Source organism: Eretmochelys imbricata, chromosome 13, assembly GCF_965152235.1.
Source record: "Eretmochelys imbricata isolate rEreImb1 chromosome 13, rEreImb1.hap1, whole genome shotgun sequence".
NCBI lineage: Eukaryota > Metazoa > Chordata > Testudines > Cheloniidae > Eretmochelys > Eretmochelys imbricata.
The window spans coordinates 42,512,876-42,531,178 of record NC_135584.1 but is presented as its reverse complement, the minus strand read 5'-3'; the positions used below and the strand labels follow the sequence as shown (position 1 = coordinate 42,531,178).

The 18,303-nt window shown below is 44.1% G+C and overlaps 1 gene segment (V, D, J or C); it reads left to right on the top strand.

The window, feature by feature from the left end:
* LOC144273717 (T cell receptor alpha chain MC.7.G5-like) overlaps positions 1–18,303 on the top strand; it is a 58,336-nt gene that overhangs the window by 35,539 nt on the left and 4,494 nt on the right. The window contains 1 exon segment of the C gene segment in view: positions 17,818–18,096. Coding sequence covers positions 17,818–18,096 — 279 coding nt within the window.

Sequence of the window (18,303 nt, the reverse complement as noted above, 5' to 3'; positions counted from 1 at the left end):
TTAGGGACCTAAATCCCACTGGAAAAAAAATCAGTGGGAGTTCATCACCTAGCTTTCCTCTGTGCTTTTGAAATTCTTCCCCATGGTTGGCATTAATTTTAGTACTGCTGCTAAGTCATGTGAGGAGGATTCCTTGAAGAGAATGGTCAAGATCTTTGTGATTGTATCCTTGCTTCTCTAGCTGAAGGTGTGATCCTGGAAACACCCAATCCATTGTTTTGAAATCAGTGCTAATGAATGGAAGTTGAGGAACAGGTTCTGTGAGCTTAGACGTGTTTTTGATACAATGCATAGCACAGTGTGAACTATGGGGCAGGAGATACATTCATCTTCGGCAAAGGAACAAAAATATCAGTCGAACCCAGTGAGTATGTAACCCATTGCAAGATAGAACAACATCAAGGGATTTCAAGAGGTGATTGAATTATGGAAAAAAAAAATAATGAAAAAATGATTCACTAATTGATGAGTAAATATTGCAAGAATGTACCTGAATATTATTCAGTCATCTCTAGAGATGGTAGAAACATTTCTTTGTGAGGGTCTTAACTGAAATTTTATGGGGAAATTAATCAGATAATTTATCCACAAATGTTATTTAACCAACACTAAGGTGGTATTTTCAGTGGAGTCGAAGGAAGTTAGGTGTGTCAATGGAAGCTGGGTAAAGAACGACCTTCGTCTCTGTTACCCCAGTCCTCGTTCATACAGACATAAATAATGATGAGGGGACTATAAGAAAATATAGTGTTTTGTGGTTCTTGAGTGGTACTCTGATACTGTGGTGATGGGCACTGAGAGAGAGAGAGAATTTATAAGTACATTACTGGTGTATCAATGTCAAATATGCATTGAATATTTATCTTACAGCATTCAGAGACAGAAGCACTTTAATGTATGAGGATAGATAGAGACAGATACTCTGAAGATAAGGATGGATACAGGTATTGCAATGGAAGGAAAGAAAGAAAGAAAGTAAGAGAAAGAAAGAAGTTGATATCTAGGCATGTTTTTGCTGCAGTAATAATTGTTTTTTGCATGCCAGTAGCTTCAAAGTCATGTTTTGGAATGGGATGAGGGTTCTTGTTAAACCAGGAAAGTTGCATGCAATGTTTAAATTTAACAGGGGAAGTGTCTATATATTTGGCATTGGAGTGATCATGCAACAAATGCTAAATGCTGATATAAATAGGAAAATAAGTGGATATCTCTTGAGTTGCCATCACTCTAGGTATCCAGAGATGAGATCCCCCAGAGAACCACCGCGGATTCTATAGGTCTTCTCTACTCTCCACTTCAGTGACAAGCCACTAGTTTCTTTATCACTGGAGTATTTATAAGTCTCTGAACAGCATCTCTTCACTCACTATCAGTCTGAGATGGGAAAGTTCTATTCCCAGCAATATATTACCCAGGGTTACAATTTCAGCTCCATTGAAGTCAATGGCCAAAACTTGCATTGACTTCAATGGTCCAGAGTTTCACCCCAGGTTTAACAATCCAATCCCCCCGGCCTATAACACAACCCCCGGGTCTCTCTTTGGTCTATGTCCTAGGTGTTGGGGCCCCCACAACTATCTCACTGTCCTAGATTGCTGTCCCTTGAAGACCCATGGGTCTTGACTTAGACACACTATTTTGTAGAGGTCTGTGTCACAGTGTTGATTCTGGGGCAAGGGGGAAACTCATATTTGGCAGTGGAACTAAACTTCTAGTTACCCCAGGTGAGCTGAATTTCTATTCTCTATGAGTAGCTGGACCTGATGTTGATCTAAGTTACATGAGGTTATACAAATGGCAGTGACATTGATTCCAATAAAAAGAAAAGGAGTACTTGTGGCATCTTAGAGACTAACAAATTTATTTGAGCATAAGCTTTCACGAAAGCCACAAGTATTCCTTTCGTTTTGTGGATACAGACTAACATGGCTGTTACTCTGAAACCATTGATTCCAATAGATGTACTCCTGTTTTGCGCTGCGATGAGTGGAAAGAGAACCAGTCCCATTGACTCCAGTGAAATTATTCCTGATTTACACGTGAATAAGTGAGGGAAGAATCACTCTGATCTATCTGAGATAATAGAAAATATATGGGCAGAGAACTAACGTGTTCCTATTTATCGGCATATCCTAGAAAGGCTTTTGTGGATCCAAAAGGTCATTTTGCAGAGGCCATAATTGTTCTGCCTTATATCCTGCACTTAGCACAGAGACCACTGGGTAGATCAGTGAGGAGATGGTGGTGGATGCAGGGTGAGGGTTTCTGTCACTCTGTGAACCACTGTGTGAATTATGGAGGAGCAGGGACTGGACTCATCTTTGGGGATGGAACCCAGGTGAGAGTGAAGCCAAGTAAGTGAGATGTGAGGTGAGAATGTGAAAATGTCTGACGAGCGTGAAGTGGAGCAGAGAGGGGAAGAGCTTAGAGTTGTACAAAATGTATGTAAATAGGGTTAAGGAGAACCAAGAAGGTGAGGGAGTTTGAGGTGGGATTAGGACTAAGCAGAACAAAGTTCAATTCCCATATTTACCCTTTTAGGGCAAGTCACTTAAGCTGGAATTTTCCAAAGAGCCTAAGAGATTTCGGTCCTCAGGTCCTATTGAAACTCAATAGCAGTTAGGTGTCAAAATCCCAGCTACAATCTCTGTTTCAGTTCCCCAGCTGTAAAATGGGGACATTAATCGTTTCCTGCACACACACTTTGGCTGAGATTTTAAAAGCCACCCAGGGGATTTGGACACCCAATTCCTATTATTTTTTAATGGGAACCTGACATATGACTCCTTCAGGCAGCTTTGAAAACCTCAATAAACTCTCTTAGGTGGGCATGGTCTCTGGCTCTGCATATGAGCAGCCCCCAGTTGAATGGGAAAAAAGTATTTCCTTTTATCACTGTTACATTTACTGCCTTTCAATTTCTTTGAATGTCTCCTTGTTCTTGTACTATAGATTTTCATAGCTGAGGGATATGGATAACACAAGCCATAGCATTTCATCCATATACCCGTGCCCTGAGCCCAATAACTAGTGTTTGGGTAAAGCATATCTTCCAGAAAGCCGTCCGAAGCCACCACAAAATGGAGAACTTGCCATTTTCCGTGGTAGCTTGTTCCACTGCTTAAAAGGCTGGGTAAATAGATGTGCCAGATCTACCATCTCTCTCTCGCTCATTCATATTTTATATTCCTGTAATGTGTCCCCTATTGTTCTCTTGACTGGCTTTTTCAAAGTTGCCTCAGGGAGTGAGCTGTTCATCTCCCTTTAATTTAAATGGAAACTTGAATATAATGAGGTATATATTGGACTTGAACTCAGCCGACGTGGTTTCTATTCACAACTCTTCCAGTAACCTGCTACTTCACCGCCCCCTGCCTCAGTTTCCCTATTTGTAAAATGGGGATAAAGATGCTGACCTCCTTTGAAAAGCACGGTCAGATCTACTAATGATAAGAAGCAGGTATTGTTATCATTAATGCTCTTCAGCCCCTTTGAAACTCCCAGCCCTCCTCTCTAAAGTATCGGATGAATTCAATGAGAGGTTAAGTTACAGGAAAAGGTCATATCAGAAGTGTGAAGTGTAAGAAAGACAGATAAAAATATTGGTTTTGGGATGCAAAATGAGCAGTGGGTTCTGAGGAACCATAGGCCTGTCTTTGGCAGCACAGAGGGGGCTCTGCCGGAAACAATGTGATTTTTTGGACAGGCACGAAGTTATCAGTTGAAGCCAGTAAGTATAAAACCCCGTAACAGACAAAACAATGTCAGTGAGTTAGATGCGGAAACTATTATTCATTATATGAATAAATCATGCACTGATTAATGGGGGGAAATCTCATCTGGTTTAATTGATCATTATTAATCCAGCCACTGTGCTGGGAAACGTCTGTTTGCAGCAACATGCACTGGGAAAAGTGTAATTAAATACCTTAGTCCAAGCTATTATTCTCCTGCTCCTGCTGATGTAAAGGGAATAATTAGAATGTGGCTGTAAGCGGATATCCAGTGTAGTAGCCATTGAATGGAAATGGGCAGCAAGAGAGAAAGAAAAGACAGACAGACCTATGTGGAGGCTGCCATGGTATTTACTAAGTGATAAATACAGAGAGAGTAAAAGGGTCAGGAAAGTGGCCAAATGAAAGGAGAATGAGTGATGGATTGAGGGATAAATAGAGGCACAGACAATGATCGATAGAAAGAGCTGGGTGGCTAAAGTGGTAGAAAGAAAGAGATAAGACTTAGTGCTTATGATCCTTGCAAGTGTTTTCAAGGCTCAATGAAAAGAATATGTGGGCCAAATCCTCAGCTGGTGTAAATCAATGTCGCTTCACTTCACTTACCATCTAGTCCCTTCCCCTCCGTGCCTCTTTATCCCCATTTCACAGAAGGGGATGATGGTATGAATCTCCTTCGCAAAGCATATTGAGATCTACGGATGGAAAGTGGTGTAAGGGGTAATATCTGTTATTGGACCAACTTCTGCTGGCGAGAGAGACCAGCTTTCGAGCTACACAGAGCTCTTCTTCAGGTTCTCGAAAGCTGGTCTCTCCCAGCAACAGAAGCTGGTCCAGTAACAGATATTACTTCACCCATCTCATCTTGCTAATACCCTGGGACCAACATGGCTACAACAACACTGTGTCGAAAGAGTAGCTATTATTATTAGAAGTCCCAGGAACGCCACTCATTTACACCAGGTGAAGATCTGGCCCCTGTGGAATAAGTGCCATGAGTCTGATTCTTCTCACACCAGGCATTGGCCAATAATATTTCCACCGCTTCCAGTGGAGTGCCCGCTGACTTTCCCCTTTCGCTGAGGCGGGTGGATCGGGCCTGTTGTCGTTCAGGGAGGCAGCCAAGGGAGAGTGGAGGTTGCATGGGTGTGTGGGGACAATTCTGAGCATGTTCTTGTTGTACCAGAAAACACTGTGTGAACATCAACAGCTACGAACTCATCTTCGGGAAAGGGACCAGGCTTCTTGTCAAACCAAGTGAGAGGCCAGAGTTTTATTCATTTGAGCCGTGGCTAGGGCAGCTGGATTCCCAGTGAGTGTTATTAAGGGCTATTTAGAGTGGCAATACACTAGTGAATATCTGTTTGATATTGTAACGGTACAGGGATCAGTGAAATGTAGCTTGCTGTCCAATTAACATCCAATCTTTCATCTTTTTCCATTGATTTCCATCACCATAGTGTCTGATGGGCATCGTTAGAGCAAAGGGAGATTAGATAAATAAATAAACGGAGCAATTATTTTAAATAACCCAAGTGTCACAAATTCCATCCCCTTCCTATGAGATACCATCCACAATCCAAGACTTCCTGTGTATTGCCCTAAATTGTCTCCCACTATGGTTTGCTTCCCCCACACACCATTTTGTAGTGCCTTGTGTCTGGGTGTGAACACGGGGGGTTACAGCAAACTCACATTTGGAGCAGGGACCAAACTTCTGGTATCTCCAGGTATGTTTAATGCCCCAGGGGTTTTTTTAAACTGGTTTGTCAACTTCATTAAGAGTAGAATTATATACAGGCACGTAGGGCAATTCCCCCCATTGGCGTAAATCAGGATACATTGACTATCACTTGAGTATGGAGCTATGTTGATTTACGCTCAACCCAAAGATGCCCGTGTGATGTTCATTGGCGGGTTTGAGAAATTCAGTAATAATTAGAGGTGGTCAAAAAATGGAAGGATTTTTTTGTGAAAATTTTCAACAAAAACCACAGGGTTTTTTTGGTTCTTATTGGAATTTGCATCAGAAAAGGTCAACATTTTAGTGGAAAACCCTAAACACCCATAATTGCTCTATTTCCAGCACCTGAAAACCAAAAATATTCAGCTGAAAAGTTGCAGGTTTTGCCCAACAATGTTTGATTTTCATGTTCTTTGGGTTTGCCAAAGAAGAGTTTAAAAAAAAAAAAAAAAAAAAGGAAATGAAATGAAATGAAATGAAAGGGAAGGGAAGGAGGCAGCTTCCATGAAGGTTTTCATTCAGTTGAAAACTCAGTTTTCCTTTGAAGGGAAGTTTGGCAGAAGTGTTTCTGACCAGCTCTTAGAGGGAAAAATCAATTTTATTTTCGTAGCCCTGCACTGATTTTTTTCTAGAAAGTGGTCATTGTCTTGTAGTTAAGGCACTGACTAGGGACTGAGAGTAACTGGGGTTTCTTTCCAATTCTGCCAGTGTCTCCCCATGTGATCTAGGAAAAATCATTCCTGGTGCTTCAGCTCCTCCTCTTCAAATTCATAATATGGTACTTTCGTGTCTATTTCCACTGTAGGCTCTTTGGGGCAGAAGCTGTCTCTTCTTCAGTTTGTACAGCTCCTAGCACACTGTGCTCCTGGATTTGGTTTGGACCCCTAGGTGTGTTACAGTAATGTGTGTGTGTGTGTGAGAGAGAGAGAGATATTACACATATATTCTCTTTACGTATAGTTGCAAGTGTATATACACACATATCCGTAGCTGGATCCTAGACATCAGCCGATTCGCTAAAAGCAGAGGAAGTGGAGTTTCGGTTGCATCCAAAATCACTGTGTGAACTAGGAGGCTCAGGAACCAGATTTACCTTTGGGAGTGGCACTCAGGTGAAGGTGGAACCCAGTAAGTGAGAAGTAAGATGAGGAATATGGGTTAATATTCAGGGTGCAGACACCGTAGGGGGGTGCTTAGTTTGTTGGAGGGGCTGCAATAATGGGGTGAAACTGAGCAAAAAAGTAAGAAGTCTTGTTAAATGACAAAGGACAGAATAGACGCCCCAGGTGATCAGATATCACGGGAACAAGGATCATGTGCGTACCGAGACAGACAGATGGACAGAGATACTGCTGTGAAAGATACCCCAGTTGGAAGGACAGACAGATAACGCAGATGAAATAAAGGGCACAGACACTGTGGACGGAAGGACAGATAAAGAGAGAGAGGTGCAAGAACAGATAGCCAGATTTACCTGTCCTGGGGAATGGGGTTTCCATCCCCTTCCCTTGGTGTTCAGTGCCTCCTATGTGTGGATAGAGCTCCACACCCAGCCCAGAGAGCTATCCCCGGCCCCACCATTTTGTAGAGGCTTGTGTCACAGTGAGGACCAGGGGATTCGATAAGCTTCTGTTTGGAGCTGGGACTAAACTTGTGGTTTCTCCAGGTACGTTCAGTGTTCCCAAGTGACTTTTGTTTTGTTTAATCTGCCTTGGCGTTTTGGGAAGCGCTTTCCCAGTTAGCTGGTTGTGTTTTGGCCCTGCCGGGAGTAAAGGTGTAGGTCAGGGCCAGCCCCGTAGCTGGTATGAATTGGTGTAGCTCCATTGACCCCAAAGGAGCTGTGCTGATTGAGGCCTCCTGAGGCTCTGGCCCTACACCACGAGCCATTAGAGGGGGCATGAATGGGCCGGTGGCAGGAGGAAGTGCTAGAAAGTGACTGAGTGCCTTGCCAGACTGGAGCAGACCTGGGGTCTATCTGCCCCAGTCTCTTTTATCTGATAGTGCCCATTGTCATCATGAATGACTATGGATGGGCCTATGAACGGACTGTGGATAGTCAGTCTCACTCTTCGTCTGGCCCAGTGACTATCTACTTATGCGAAACCATCTGCTCCACCTTGGAGTTAGCTGTGCTGCTCGGAGTACCTTTCCCAGACCTGAAGAAGAGCTCAGTGTAGCTTGAAACCTTGCCTCTTTCACCAGTGGGAGTTGGGCCAATAAAAGATATTCCCTCATCCAGCTTGTGTCGCTATAGGCCAGTGGTTAGGGCGTAGATGTACAAGACCTGCATTCAAGCCCCTGCTCCATTGACTTAACTATAAAAAGTGGAACAGCTTCAACAGGAGAGAATGAGAAGGCCTCGTCCCACAGCCCAGTGGCTACAGCATTCTCCTACAATGTGAGAGAGCCGGGAACAAATCCCGTCTCCACATCAGGCAGAGAAGGGAATTGGACATGGGTATTCTACATCCTAGGCGATTACCCCAACCACTGGGCTAATATTTATAAGGGAGGTCCCCTCCAGTCTAGGCTAGGCCTGCACCAGAGGCAGGTTCCCCGGACAACCAAGTAGACGGTACATGCTGGGAGTAGTTAAAATACTGCCATGTGAGACAGGACTCCTGGGTTCCATTCCTCCCCCCGTGGCTGACTCACTTTGTAACTTTGGGCCAGGCATTTATTCTCTGTGACTCAGCGCCGTCAGGAAAGCTCGTGAAGGCTTCCTGGGCTGTGTGGAGTTTGGAGCAGATCAGCTGCCGTTTGGATGAGGGACGTGGCTAAGGGTCAGCTCAGGTGAGCAGGACACGGACAAATCCACAAAAGCAGAATGTGGAGAGTGCGTGTCGGAACTGGAACGCAGCACTTCATATTTTGTGGCTGGTTTTCATGAGATAGATAAATATCACCTGGGAAATGCACTACTTGACCTATTAAGTCCTTGTAACCCTCCTGTGTATTGCTAGAAACTCTCAGGTCATCACATACATCCTAGAGTTACAGAAGTCAGGGATGAAAGAGACTGGGCAGGTCTTTCCCCACCCATGTGCCAATGGTCTGTTGTTCCTATAATATTCACTAGGGACCTTTTACACTCCTTCCAGTCACTTCCTTTGGGAAATCATTCCCCAGTCCTCTGACCTGTTTTGTACGACATGGTAAAGGGAATGAGCTGGGACCATTGCCTGCATTTCGTAGAGGCCTGTGTCACAGTGTGACTAATCAGGGAGTGTGGGCAGTCGTATTTGGAACTGGGACCAAGCTTCTTGTTACCCCCGGTGAGTTTGATTTGCCTAACGCTGCTTCAATAGCAAAGCCAGCCATCCCTTTTAGACAATTGTGGTGTACTGAAAACCGGTGCTAAAATTACAGCTTTCCCTTTCAATTCCAAGGGGGCTGCTTGCAGGTTAGGGGGCTCAGGGGGAAGTGCATGATCCTCAGCAGTTATTTTGCAAAGAGCCAGCCCAGAGCAAGTTGTTCCTCTCTGCCTTAGGGAGAAGCCTGCTTTATCTCTTGCTGGGTTTGTTTCTTGATAATGAGAGTTGTGGAGTCTAAGAGATAAAGCAGTGTTACCTTGCAATCTTCCAGAAAGATAAAACTATAAACTACTCTAACTTCTCTGCACGTATGCTGCGAATATAACACCAGCAAGGGGCTGGGCCAGGCTTTCATGGCACCCAGGTTGCCTAGACAGCTTTGACGATGTCAGCCTAAGTAACTTGACCAAGGTCACACAGACTGTGACAGCAAAGCTGGGATTTGAAGGCAGATCTCTTTTGTACCAGCCCAGCCAAAAAGAACAAAAACAAACAAACCAGCCTTTCCTTTTACTTCATTAGCTGTAGCAAGTACAGACTAAGTGGGACCTAGGAATCCCTGGGGATGGAACTAGATACCTCTTTTCCATCTCCAATTCCCACACGATGGTGGCAGCAAAAGGGGTCCATCATGGACACATGGGGAAATCCAGTTAGAAATGGACTTATAGACCTGGTGTCCAAAGCAGGAAGTGTTCTGGAAACCCTAACGGAGGGCAGAATCGTGTCAGACATCAGCCCAGTCACGGATGTTCTTGTAAAGGCTTCCTGGGTTGTGTGAATTATGGAGGTGGGGGATATAAGCTCACGTTTGGAAAGGGGACCAGGCTGGCAGTCAGGCCGGGTGAGTATAAAAGAACGATCAAATGATAAGGGCAGAAGAAGAGATTGTGTGATGGCTGCAGAAGACAATGATTCGCAGTCCATGGAATACAGAGAGATACCTAAGTGATCCTGCAGATGGAAAGATAGACAGAGGGTTAGGAAGAGGTATGCATGGGGATAGATCAATACAGCAGTGCTACACAATGAAAGAAAGAAAGAAAATATAGTAACGAGGGACTCATGATTAGACAGATGGATCTGAGTAACTAGATGTGTACATATACAGAAGGCAGGGTACAGATAGATAGGATCTTGAGGCCTGCAGATTCTATTAGGTGACCCACTTGGGCATAAAAACCCTTGTATTTATTGAGAGGGAGTACAATTTTCAAATGAATGACCTTGGGTCCCATCTTCGAGTGACTCAGGAGGCTAAGGGGTAAAAAAATCTTATGTGACTTAGAAGCCTAAGACCCACTGACTTTCAGCAAAACTTGGGCTCCTAACGGCCAACTTTTCCTAGGTATTTCGGTGACTAAAGATGCAGATAGGAATTCAGTGGGAATTAGGCACCTTACTCTGTTTGACACTTTTGAAAATCCGACTAGGTGCCTATCCGCACCTTTGGGCTTCTAAATACCTTTGAAAATCTGACCATAAGGTATTTAGGTGCTGAGTGGGATTTTTCAAAAGCACCTAGACACTTAACATCTATTGATGTTAATGGGTGCGAGGTGCCTAGGGGCTGTTGAAAATTCCACTCGGTGCCTAAATACCTTTAAATCTGGCTCATGTCACTTCTGAAATTTTATCCAGAATCTTTTCACATAATCATATAATTCCTAGGTTTAGAAGAGTCAGGGTAGTAAATTAGTTCGTAAATCACCCAGTCAAACTCCAATCTCTGGGTAAATATTGGATTCTTGACAAGAGATTTCCACCAGGGATTTCTTCAGTTCTTTTAACAAATGACTGGAGTAATGTGATTTCTCAGTCGAAACGAAATAGTTTTACAAATTTCATGTCATCTGAAAAAAAATCAGACTGACTTGAGACAGTCACCCTCCCATTTCGTAGAGGCTGTCATCATAGTGTGAAAATTCAGGGCTATGGAAAAATCATATTTGGAACTGGGACCAAACTTCTTGTTACCCCAAGTAAGTTGACCTCTCTGTGCTGCTTTAACCAAAGGACCATTTTAAAGGAGTCTGTGGTACAGCTGGGGATGGAACCGAGATTTCCCGAGTCCCATCCCAAACACAAAACCATCTTTGCCCTTGAATACATTAGCAAGTTGGGTGATGGATCAGCCAAGACCAGGGATATGGGCCTAGATGGAACTTTTCCAGCTCCAATTACTATCAGGTTTTGAAATCAAAGAGGGCCCATGATGGACACATTGGAACCTCAGCTGGAAACAGACTTGCAGACTTTGTGTCCAAAATAGGAAACATTCCCTAAAAGCTTAAGTGCAAGCAGAGTATTAGGTAAGGTCAGTGCCATGAAGAAGGTTCTTATAAAGGTTTCCTGGGCTGTGAGAGTTATAGAGGAGATAAGCTCACGTTTGGAAAGGGGACCAAGCTGATGGTGAACCCATGTGAGTATGGCACAAGGACAAAAAGAAATAGGCTTCAGGGAGAGAGGCAACCAGTTCTCATTGAAGTTCAATGGAAGTTGGCTGCCTAACTTTGAAAATATCAATCATAATGCAGAGGATACATGTTGGAACTGAAATGCAGTGTCTCGGTATTTTGTGATAGGTTTTCATGGCAAATCAATAGATCTATGAATGGAAAGGAGTATGGATAGATACCACAATGATTAGCCATTAACTTTAAAAAATAGTTTTCAAAACCTGGACATTCTGAAAATGTCTGTCAGTTACAAAATGGAATTTGGATAACTCCCATTATGAACCAAAAATTATCAAAATGGGTATATTAAGGCTATATTTATAAATAATGTATAAAGGGTCAATAATCAGTTATTCGGTTTTGTGAGCCTGTCAGAGGCATGCTTAGTATGTACTGTGAACAGTTATAACTCATCAGTAGAAGGTGCTAAAGAAAGGTACAATCCATGGTTATGAGCTAGTTACTGACTTGTTGGATTCTATAACAGTCTAAGAACAGTTGATTAACCATTCAATAAATACCGATCAGTTGTTTCTTTAACTTTTATAAACCATACGTAAATGGAACCTGAGTATAACTGGTTGGAATCTAGTCTAGTCACTCCTCACCATAGTATCACAGAGGTCTGGTAGGTCATATTTAGCTGAAATCCACTCTAACAATATTTTTCCTTGCCATATACTGTAGGGACCTCACTTAGTATCTATGCAAGCTTGGAAGATGCCCAATTCGATAGTGACAGGCACCAATGCAAAGCCCTGAGGTAGGTAAACAGACAGACAGACACATGCATGGTTTGGAAATGTACTAGCTGACCCACCAAGGCCTTATAACCCTCACTTATTTCTCTTCATATCATCCTATAAATTCCAGAGTGACAAATGTGAGAGAAGAATAAGGGATTACTGGGTCAGCCAATCCATGCCTCCATCTCTTAGCCATCGCTGGGTTTTTCCCACCCATCTGGGTCCCCAGAGATGTGTTAAATTGTTTTGTCCAATGGGATTTCCCAGCCCTTCACTGGGAGAGCATTTCACAAGCTTCTCCACTTCATATCCAAGATGAGCAGCAGTTGAAAGAGTCACCTCCCATTTTGTAGAGGCAGGTGTCACAGTGTGAGTAATGAGGGGCTAGGAAAACTCATATTTGGAATGGGGACCAAAGTTCTAGTGACTCCGGGTAAGTTTTTATTCCCCACCCCCCAAGGGTTTGTTTTGAAGTGGCTTCCCATGTAGGTTTAAGGCCAGGTAAGAATAAAAATTGCCCCCTATGTTATTATTCATCGTGTTTATGACATTAGTGCCTGAGGCCCAGCCTGGAAAGGGGCCCCGTTGCGCTAGGTGCTGTGCAGACAGAGATGCTGCCAGTCCCTGCCCCGAAGAGCGGACAATCGAAATAGAGCAGACAGGCCCACTGGGAGGGAAGGAGTCAGAGTGAACAACGGGATGGCAGCATGGCATGTTAGTGCCATGATTTTTTAGCTGAATTAAATGAGGAGGGAATCAGCTAAATGAAAGGACAAAGGAAGGGAAGGGGGTGAGGAGGACACGACAGGGGAGAAGGAGGTAGGAGGGCAGTCTGAAGTGCTTAACATAATCCTACCAAAATAGAAGAAAATGGATTTTTCTTCCAAAACGGAAAATGTTCCAAAGTACAAATTTTTGCTATGGGGGGGGAAAAAAAAAAACAAAAAACCAACAACAGCCATGTGACAAAAATGTGCAATCAAGGAATTGCTAATGAAAAGCTAAAGTGTGGAATGACAACCGAAAAACAAGCATAACGAAAAACAATCATTAACAATTTCAAAGAAATCAAATCCCTTAGATGGCTTTAAAAATCATAGAATCCTAGGACTGGAAGGGACCTGGAGAGGTCATCTAGTCCAGTGCCCTGAACTCATGGTATTATCTATACCCTCCCTGACAGGTTGGAAAAAAAAGTCTAGGGCAATGTTTCCACATTTGAAAATCAAACATGTTTAGTGGGGGAAGAGTGGTAGCAAAGAAAAGTTTCAAGCACCTCTACTTGGTATCCATAGAATGAAGTATTCTAGATTAAGTAACCGAGGGCTAAACTCTGGTAAATGGAAATAGGCCTGGGAAAGCTCCCTGGGCGTGTGAAATACGGAGGTGGAGGCCATCAGGTTCTCTCTGGAAGTGGAACCACGCTGGCGGTCAAGGCACAAAAAGGAAATGAGAAGGGCAGACTAGGAGAGCTCGCTGCGGGAACCGGAGTTGAATGGTTCAGGGTAGATTGAGGGAGCACTGTGTATCCAGGGATATTTTAAACAATGGTTTCAAAACTGGAAAGTGTAGAAAACAAATTCTTTCCGTTTCAAAATGGAGTCTGGACAACTCCCAGCGGGTTTCCAAATGGGTGAAGGAAATTCTACCCACTGGATAAAAACTGAAACGTAAGAAAGAAAACTGCGGGGGGTCAAGTAAAATTTGAAACTGAGGTTTTTTTTTAAAAAAATGGGAAAAGATCAGTTTGAGAGGGGGGTAAATACCCATTTTCATGAAATGGCCTCATACCGGAAATAGCATGAATGAAAACTTGCAGCTCGCGTACCGAGACTGTTCCCTACTTTGGCACTGCGAACACGTCCCTGAGGGCAGAAATGCTGGAATAGGTCAGTGTGGTTTTGGCAATTCTCGTAACGGCCTTGGCTGGGGTGTGAATTATGGTGGTGGAAATGACAAGCTCCCATTCGGTAGAGGGAGCAGGCTGAGGGTCGAGCCCAGCGAGTATGGCCCAGAAAGGCAGGCTATGAAAAGGGTAGAACGGAACCAGAGTGCAATGATAGAGAGAAATAGATAGAACTCAAGTCTATGACCATTCTGGTGTCTGTGAGGATCAAAGCCATGCAACTTTATGAGGGGCGAGATACTATGAAGCTGGAACCTATGTAAGCACTTGGATTGAGAGACCAATGAGAGAAACCACCACATTCATCCTGAAGTCAGAGAGTTTCCGAGTGGTTTCTCTGACTCATTCTTGGAGGAGAGTATTTGTAATGGTTCGGACTGGGGTGGGAATACTGGACCTAGGACAGTGATCTTTGGAGCTGGAACAGAACTCTTAGTGCTTCCAAGTGAGTTTCCTAATTAAAATAGTCATTATGGCAGAACTTTGTAAAATCATCTATATTTGAACCAGAAATTTTAATGTGAATGAGGTATCCAGCTCCTGAAGCAGCCAAATCTAGGCCAAAAAATTATTTTGACTTTTCCAGATCAACCTAAAAATCTTCTATTTTATGTGCATTTTCTTTTTTTCTCCTCCCCTCCCCGCACTTCATTAAGTGGAGCTTTTTGGCACTGCTTGAAAATGATATTTTTTAGAGCTGGTCAGGAAGTGGGTTTTTCCTCCCCCGTCCCTGTTTAAAGAAAAAGTTTCCGCAATTTTCTAAACTTCATCTAAATATTATTCAGAAACATTTTGTTTCCACTGAAAACCTGGCATGGGAGTGTAACTTGTCTGAGCGGCTCAGCTACTACGGTGCAGAGCGCCAGATAGGAACATAAAAGTTCGGTTACAAGGCTGATGTTGTGTCATCAGAATCGCTTCCATCGCGCCACACGACGAGGTCACAAATGCAGCCTTCCGATGTGAAAACACAGAAAATTGGCGCAGGGGAAGAAATACAAGAAACAAGGGGGAACCCTAAATTACTTTCTGTGTCAATGGTTAACGCACTCAGCACGGGGAGACATTTTTCTTCTGAAACTTTTTTTGGTAGAAATTGCAGAGTCAGCCACACCGCTTAGCATTTCATGAGTTTGTCAATTGCGCCAAATGCTTCTTTGGAAAAAGGAAAAACCACCAAAACCTGAAGGCCCCCTCCACACCCCAGTGTTTCATTTCAACATCTTTGAACCGAATTATTGACTTTTCAGTCTGAAAGAACTTTGCTTCAATGTTTTATTTTATTTTATTTAAATAAATTCAAAAACATTTTAAAAAGTGGTGAAAATTGAAAGAACGAGGAGTCTGGTGGCACTTTAAAGACAAACCCATTGATTTGCGCAGAAGCTTTCATGGATAAAAACACCCCTTCTCCAGATGCATGGCGTGAAAATGACAGATCCAGGCATCGATACACTGACACATGAAGAGAAGGGAGTCACCTCACGAGGGGAGAGACAGTGCTATATATAAATATATTATCTCGATGCCTGCATCTGTCATTTTCACGCCATGCATCTGGAGAAGGCGGGTTCTTACCCACGAAAGCTTTTGCCCAAATCAATGGGTTCGTCTTTAAAGTGCCGCCGGACATGGCGGCCCCCCCCCCCCATACTTGGCAAAATTGAAACAAAACATTTCAGGTTTGTCCAAAGGAAACTTTTTTTTTTTTTTTTTTTACACTTTTCACCTCACCAACGTTTTTAATTTCCGGTCTGACCCCAAACAAACCATTTGCGGGTTGACTTTTCAAAATGACCAATGACCCAAAACCATATAATGTTGTGACTTGCCCAGCTCTAGTTTAACTGTGTCCCAGGTGGATTCCAGCCCTTTAACGGTTTGGGGTAGGGCGTGGAATGGTTTTTGCAATGCCGTTTCCCTGAGTGTGAATTATGGAGGAAATAACAAAGTCACTTTTGGTAGTGGGACCAGACTAACAATAAAGGCTAGTAAGTAAGGGGACGTTCATAGTATACATCTTTGTGCAAAACCCATGTACAAGGGATGGCTCAGTGGACAGGGAATGGGATATAGGGCCTTTCGTTTCTAGGGGGTGCTGTTTTCAATTTGGCCCCAGATCTGGGATGGGATATGAGGCTTTTCATAGCTAGGGGGGTAGTTGCAATCCAGTCCCAAGTCAGGGGGGACCGGCTGGTTCAGGAAAGTTGGGGAATAGAATGGGGGCATTTCAGATGTACATGGTACTGATTCCCATCCAGAGGGACCAGTGAGGTCAGGGGATAGGATCTGATTCCTTTTGCTTCTACGACACTTGTACCAACCCAGCCCAAGGCTGAGGGAATAGCTGGCTTGGAGAGGATGGGCAATCAGATACCTACCCTCACACCTCAAGGGCGCGAGCACCAATCTGGCTGAAAGGTTTCTACGCTGGCCTGCATGGAAGAAATTTGGTCCAAGGTTGCAACTGAACAGACATTCACCTCTGCGTCACCACTAGGGCTGGCCTCCCCATGGACGGCTCAAGGACTGAATGGTCCCTGGACTTCCCTGTGACGTCTAGGCAAAGCCCTGGCAGTGGAAAGCTGAGGTGTGTTGGCAGGAGGTTTTGTATAGTTTGGACCTGCCCCGTCCGTCCCGCACCCGTCCTGTCGATAAAGGGCCTCAGAGATACCAGCAGGCAGCAGCTCCGACGAGGCCTCTGTTCATTTAGGCAGAGAGAACAACAGGAAACGTGGGCGATGGGGCTGCGGTTATAATAGTGCCTATTTACCAAAACAGCCTGCAAAGTCTCAGAGCGAGGGGTGAATTCTGTGGGCAGTTACAGGAAATCGGCCTTCGGAGCTAGAACAAAGTCTCCAGTCGCTCCGAGTAAACTTGAGAAACAAACACACGTCACAGGCGTTGCACTCTGCAAAACCAGCCTCTCATTGTTATCTGCTCAGTCAGCCGTTTGCAAAAGTACCGCACAGTCAGAAAGGGAGTGCAAAAACAACCACCACACACCCCCTCTGCTAGAGTTAGTCAAAGGTTTGGGGTACGTAGCACAGAGTCAGGCAAATAATGATTAACTGTAAAACTAATGACGAATCTATCTGGCCTTTCGCCGGCAATAGCTAGCTAGCTGCCCAACCATATCCAGTCTTGCCTCATTGAGATCTACCCATTGATCTGCACTCCTCCAATATCCAGCCAACCATCCATCCATCATTTCCTCTGCAGTCTCTCTCCGTCCATCCCTCTGTAAGGCCTATCCTTGTCTCCCAAATAGTCCAAAACTGAAATCTAGCCATCCATGAGCAGAGACCAGAGAGAGGAACTGCCACGACACACCATGACAGATTCAGTACAGAATAGGGGTGAGAAAGTGACTTTTCTGGGTATCCCAAACCCATAATGAAGGGAATGCAGAGAAAAACCAGACAACTGAGCCGCTGTCTGGAGGGTCTGACCTTTGGGGAAAGATTAAAGAAACAAACATTCATAGCTTGAAGTGATTATGTCTATAGGACAATTATCAACTAGTATTCGAATAGATGTAGGGAGGAGAAATTTTTAAATCAAGGTTGCTCCTTTTCTAGAAAGACATGCTCTAGTGCAAACAGGAATTAGTTCAGTCAACTCTTATGGTCCAAGTAATACAGGAGGCCAGACTAGAGTAGAACAGGGGTCTTTCCTGGCTTTCTAAGCTATGATTTTGTTCTGCCTTTGCTAGATTAAAGAAGAGCTGCCTACTGTCAGAAATCTCTTCCTTGTGTAGACTGGGGTGAAGTTGCCCCTTGACCAATCTAGTCTATCCAAGAGGAGGTTATCTTAAGTCTCTCGCTACATGGCCTGGTTTTCAGATTTAGATGACGAGGCATGCTAGGACTGTGGTTACTGACCCCCGGCCATGTGATTTTTCTCTTTCACAGATCTCGAAGAATCTAAAGCTTCTATCTACCAAGTGAAGTCCCAAAATGGGATCTACTCAGCTTGCCTTATCACGGACTTCTCCCCTGGTAACATCAAAGTTGGGATCTCAGATGGTTCTCTCACAGAAGTCAATGCCTCCATTGTGCAGGTGAAAAACCCAGACAGCGGAGAAATGGAAGCAAGCTATGGGACAGTGCTCTGGGAAGACCAGGAGAACATTCGCTGCATTGCTGAACATGAAGTGGGAGTAGACAGCATGAAGGAGAGTGCTGAGGAAGGTAAACGTGCAGGCTGGAAGGTGGTCTCTAGGCTGCAGGCTGGGCTCTGGTCCCAGATTGGTGGTGACCAATGAAATGACCCATTCTCATTGGCATGTGGGAGATATGGATAAGCTGGTGGCGGGGATGATGGGTTTTGTGGTAGGGGTCCACAGGCACCGATGCTAGGCAAGGTGCCATTAAATCTCTTTATCAATGACCTGGAAG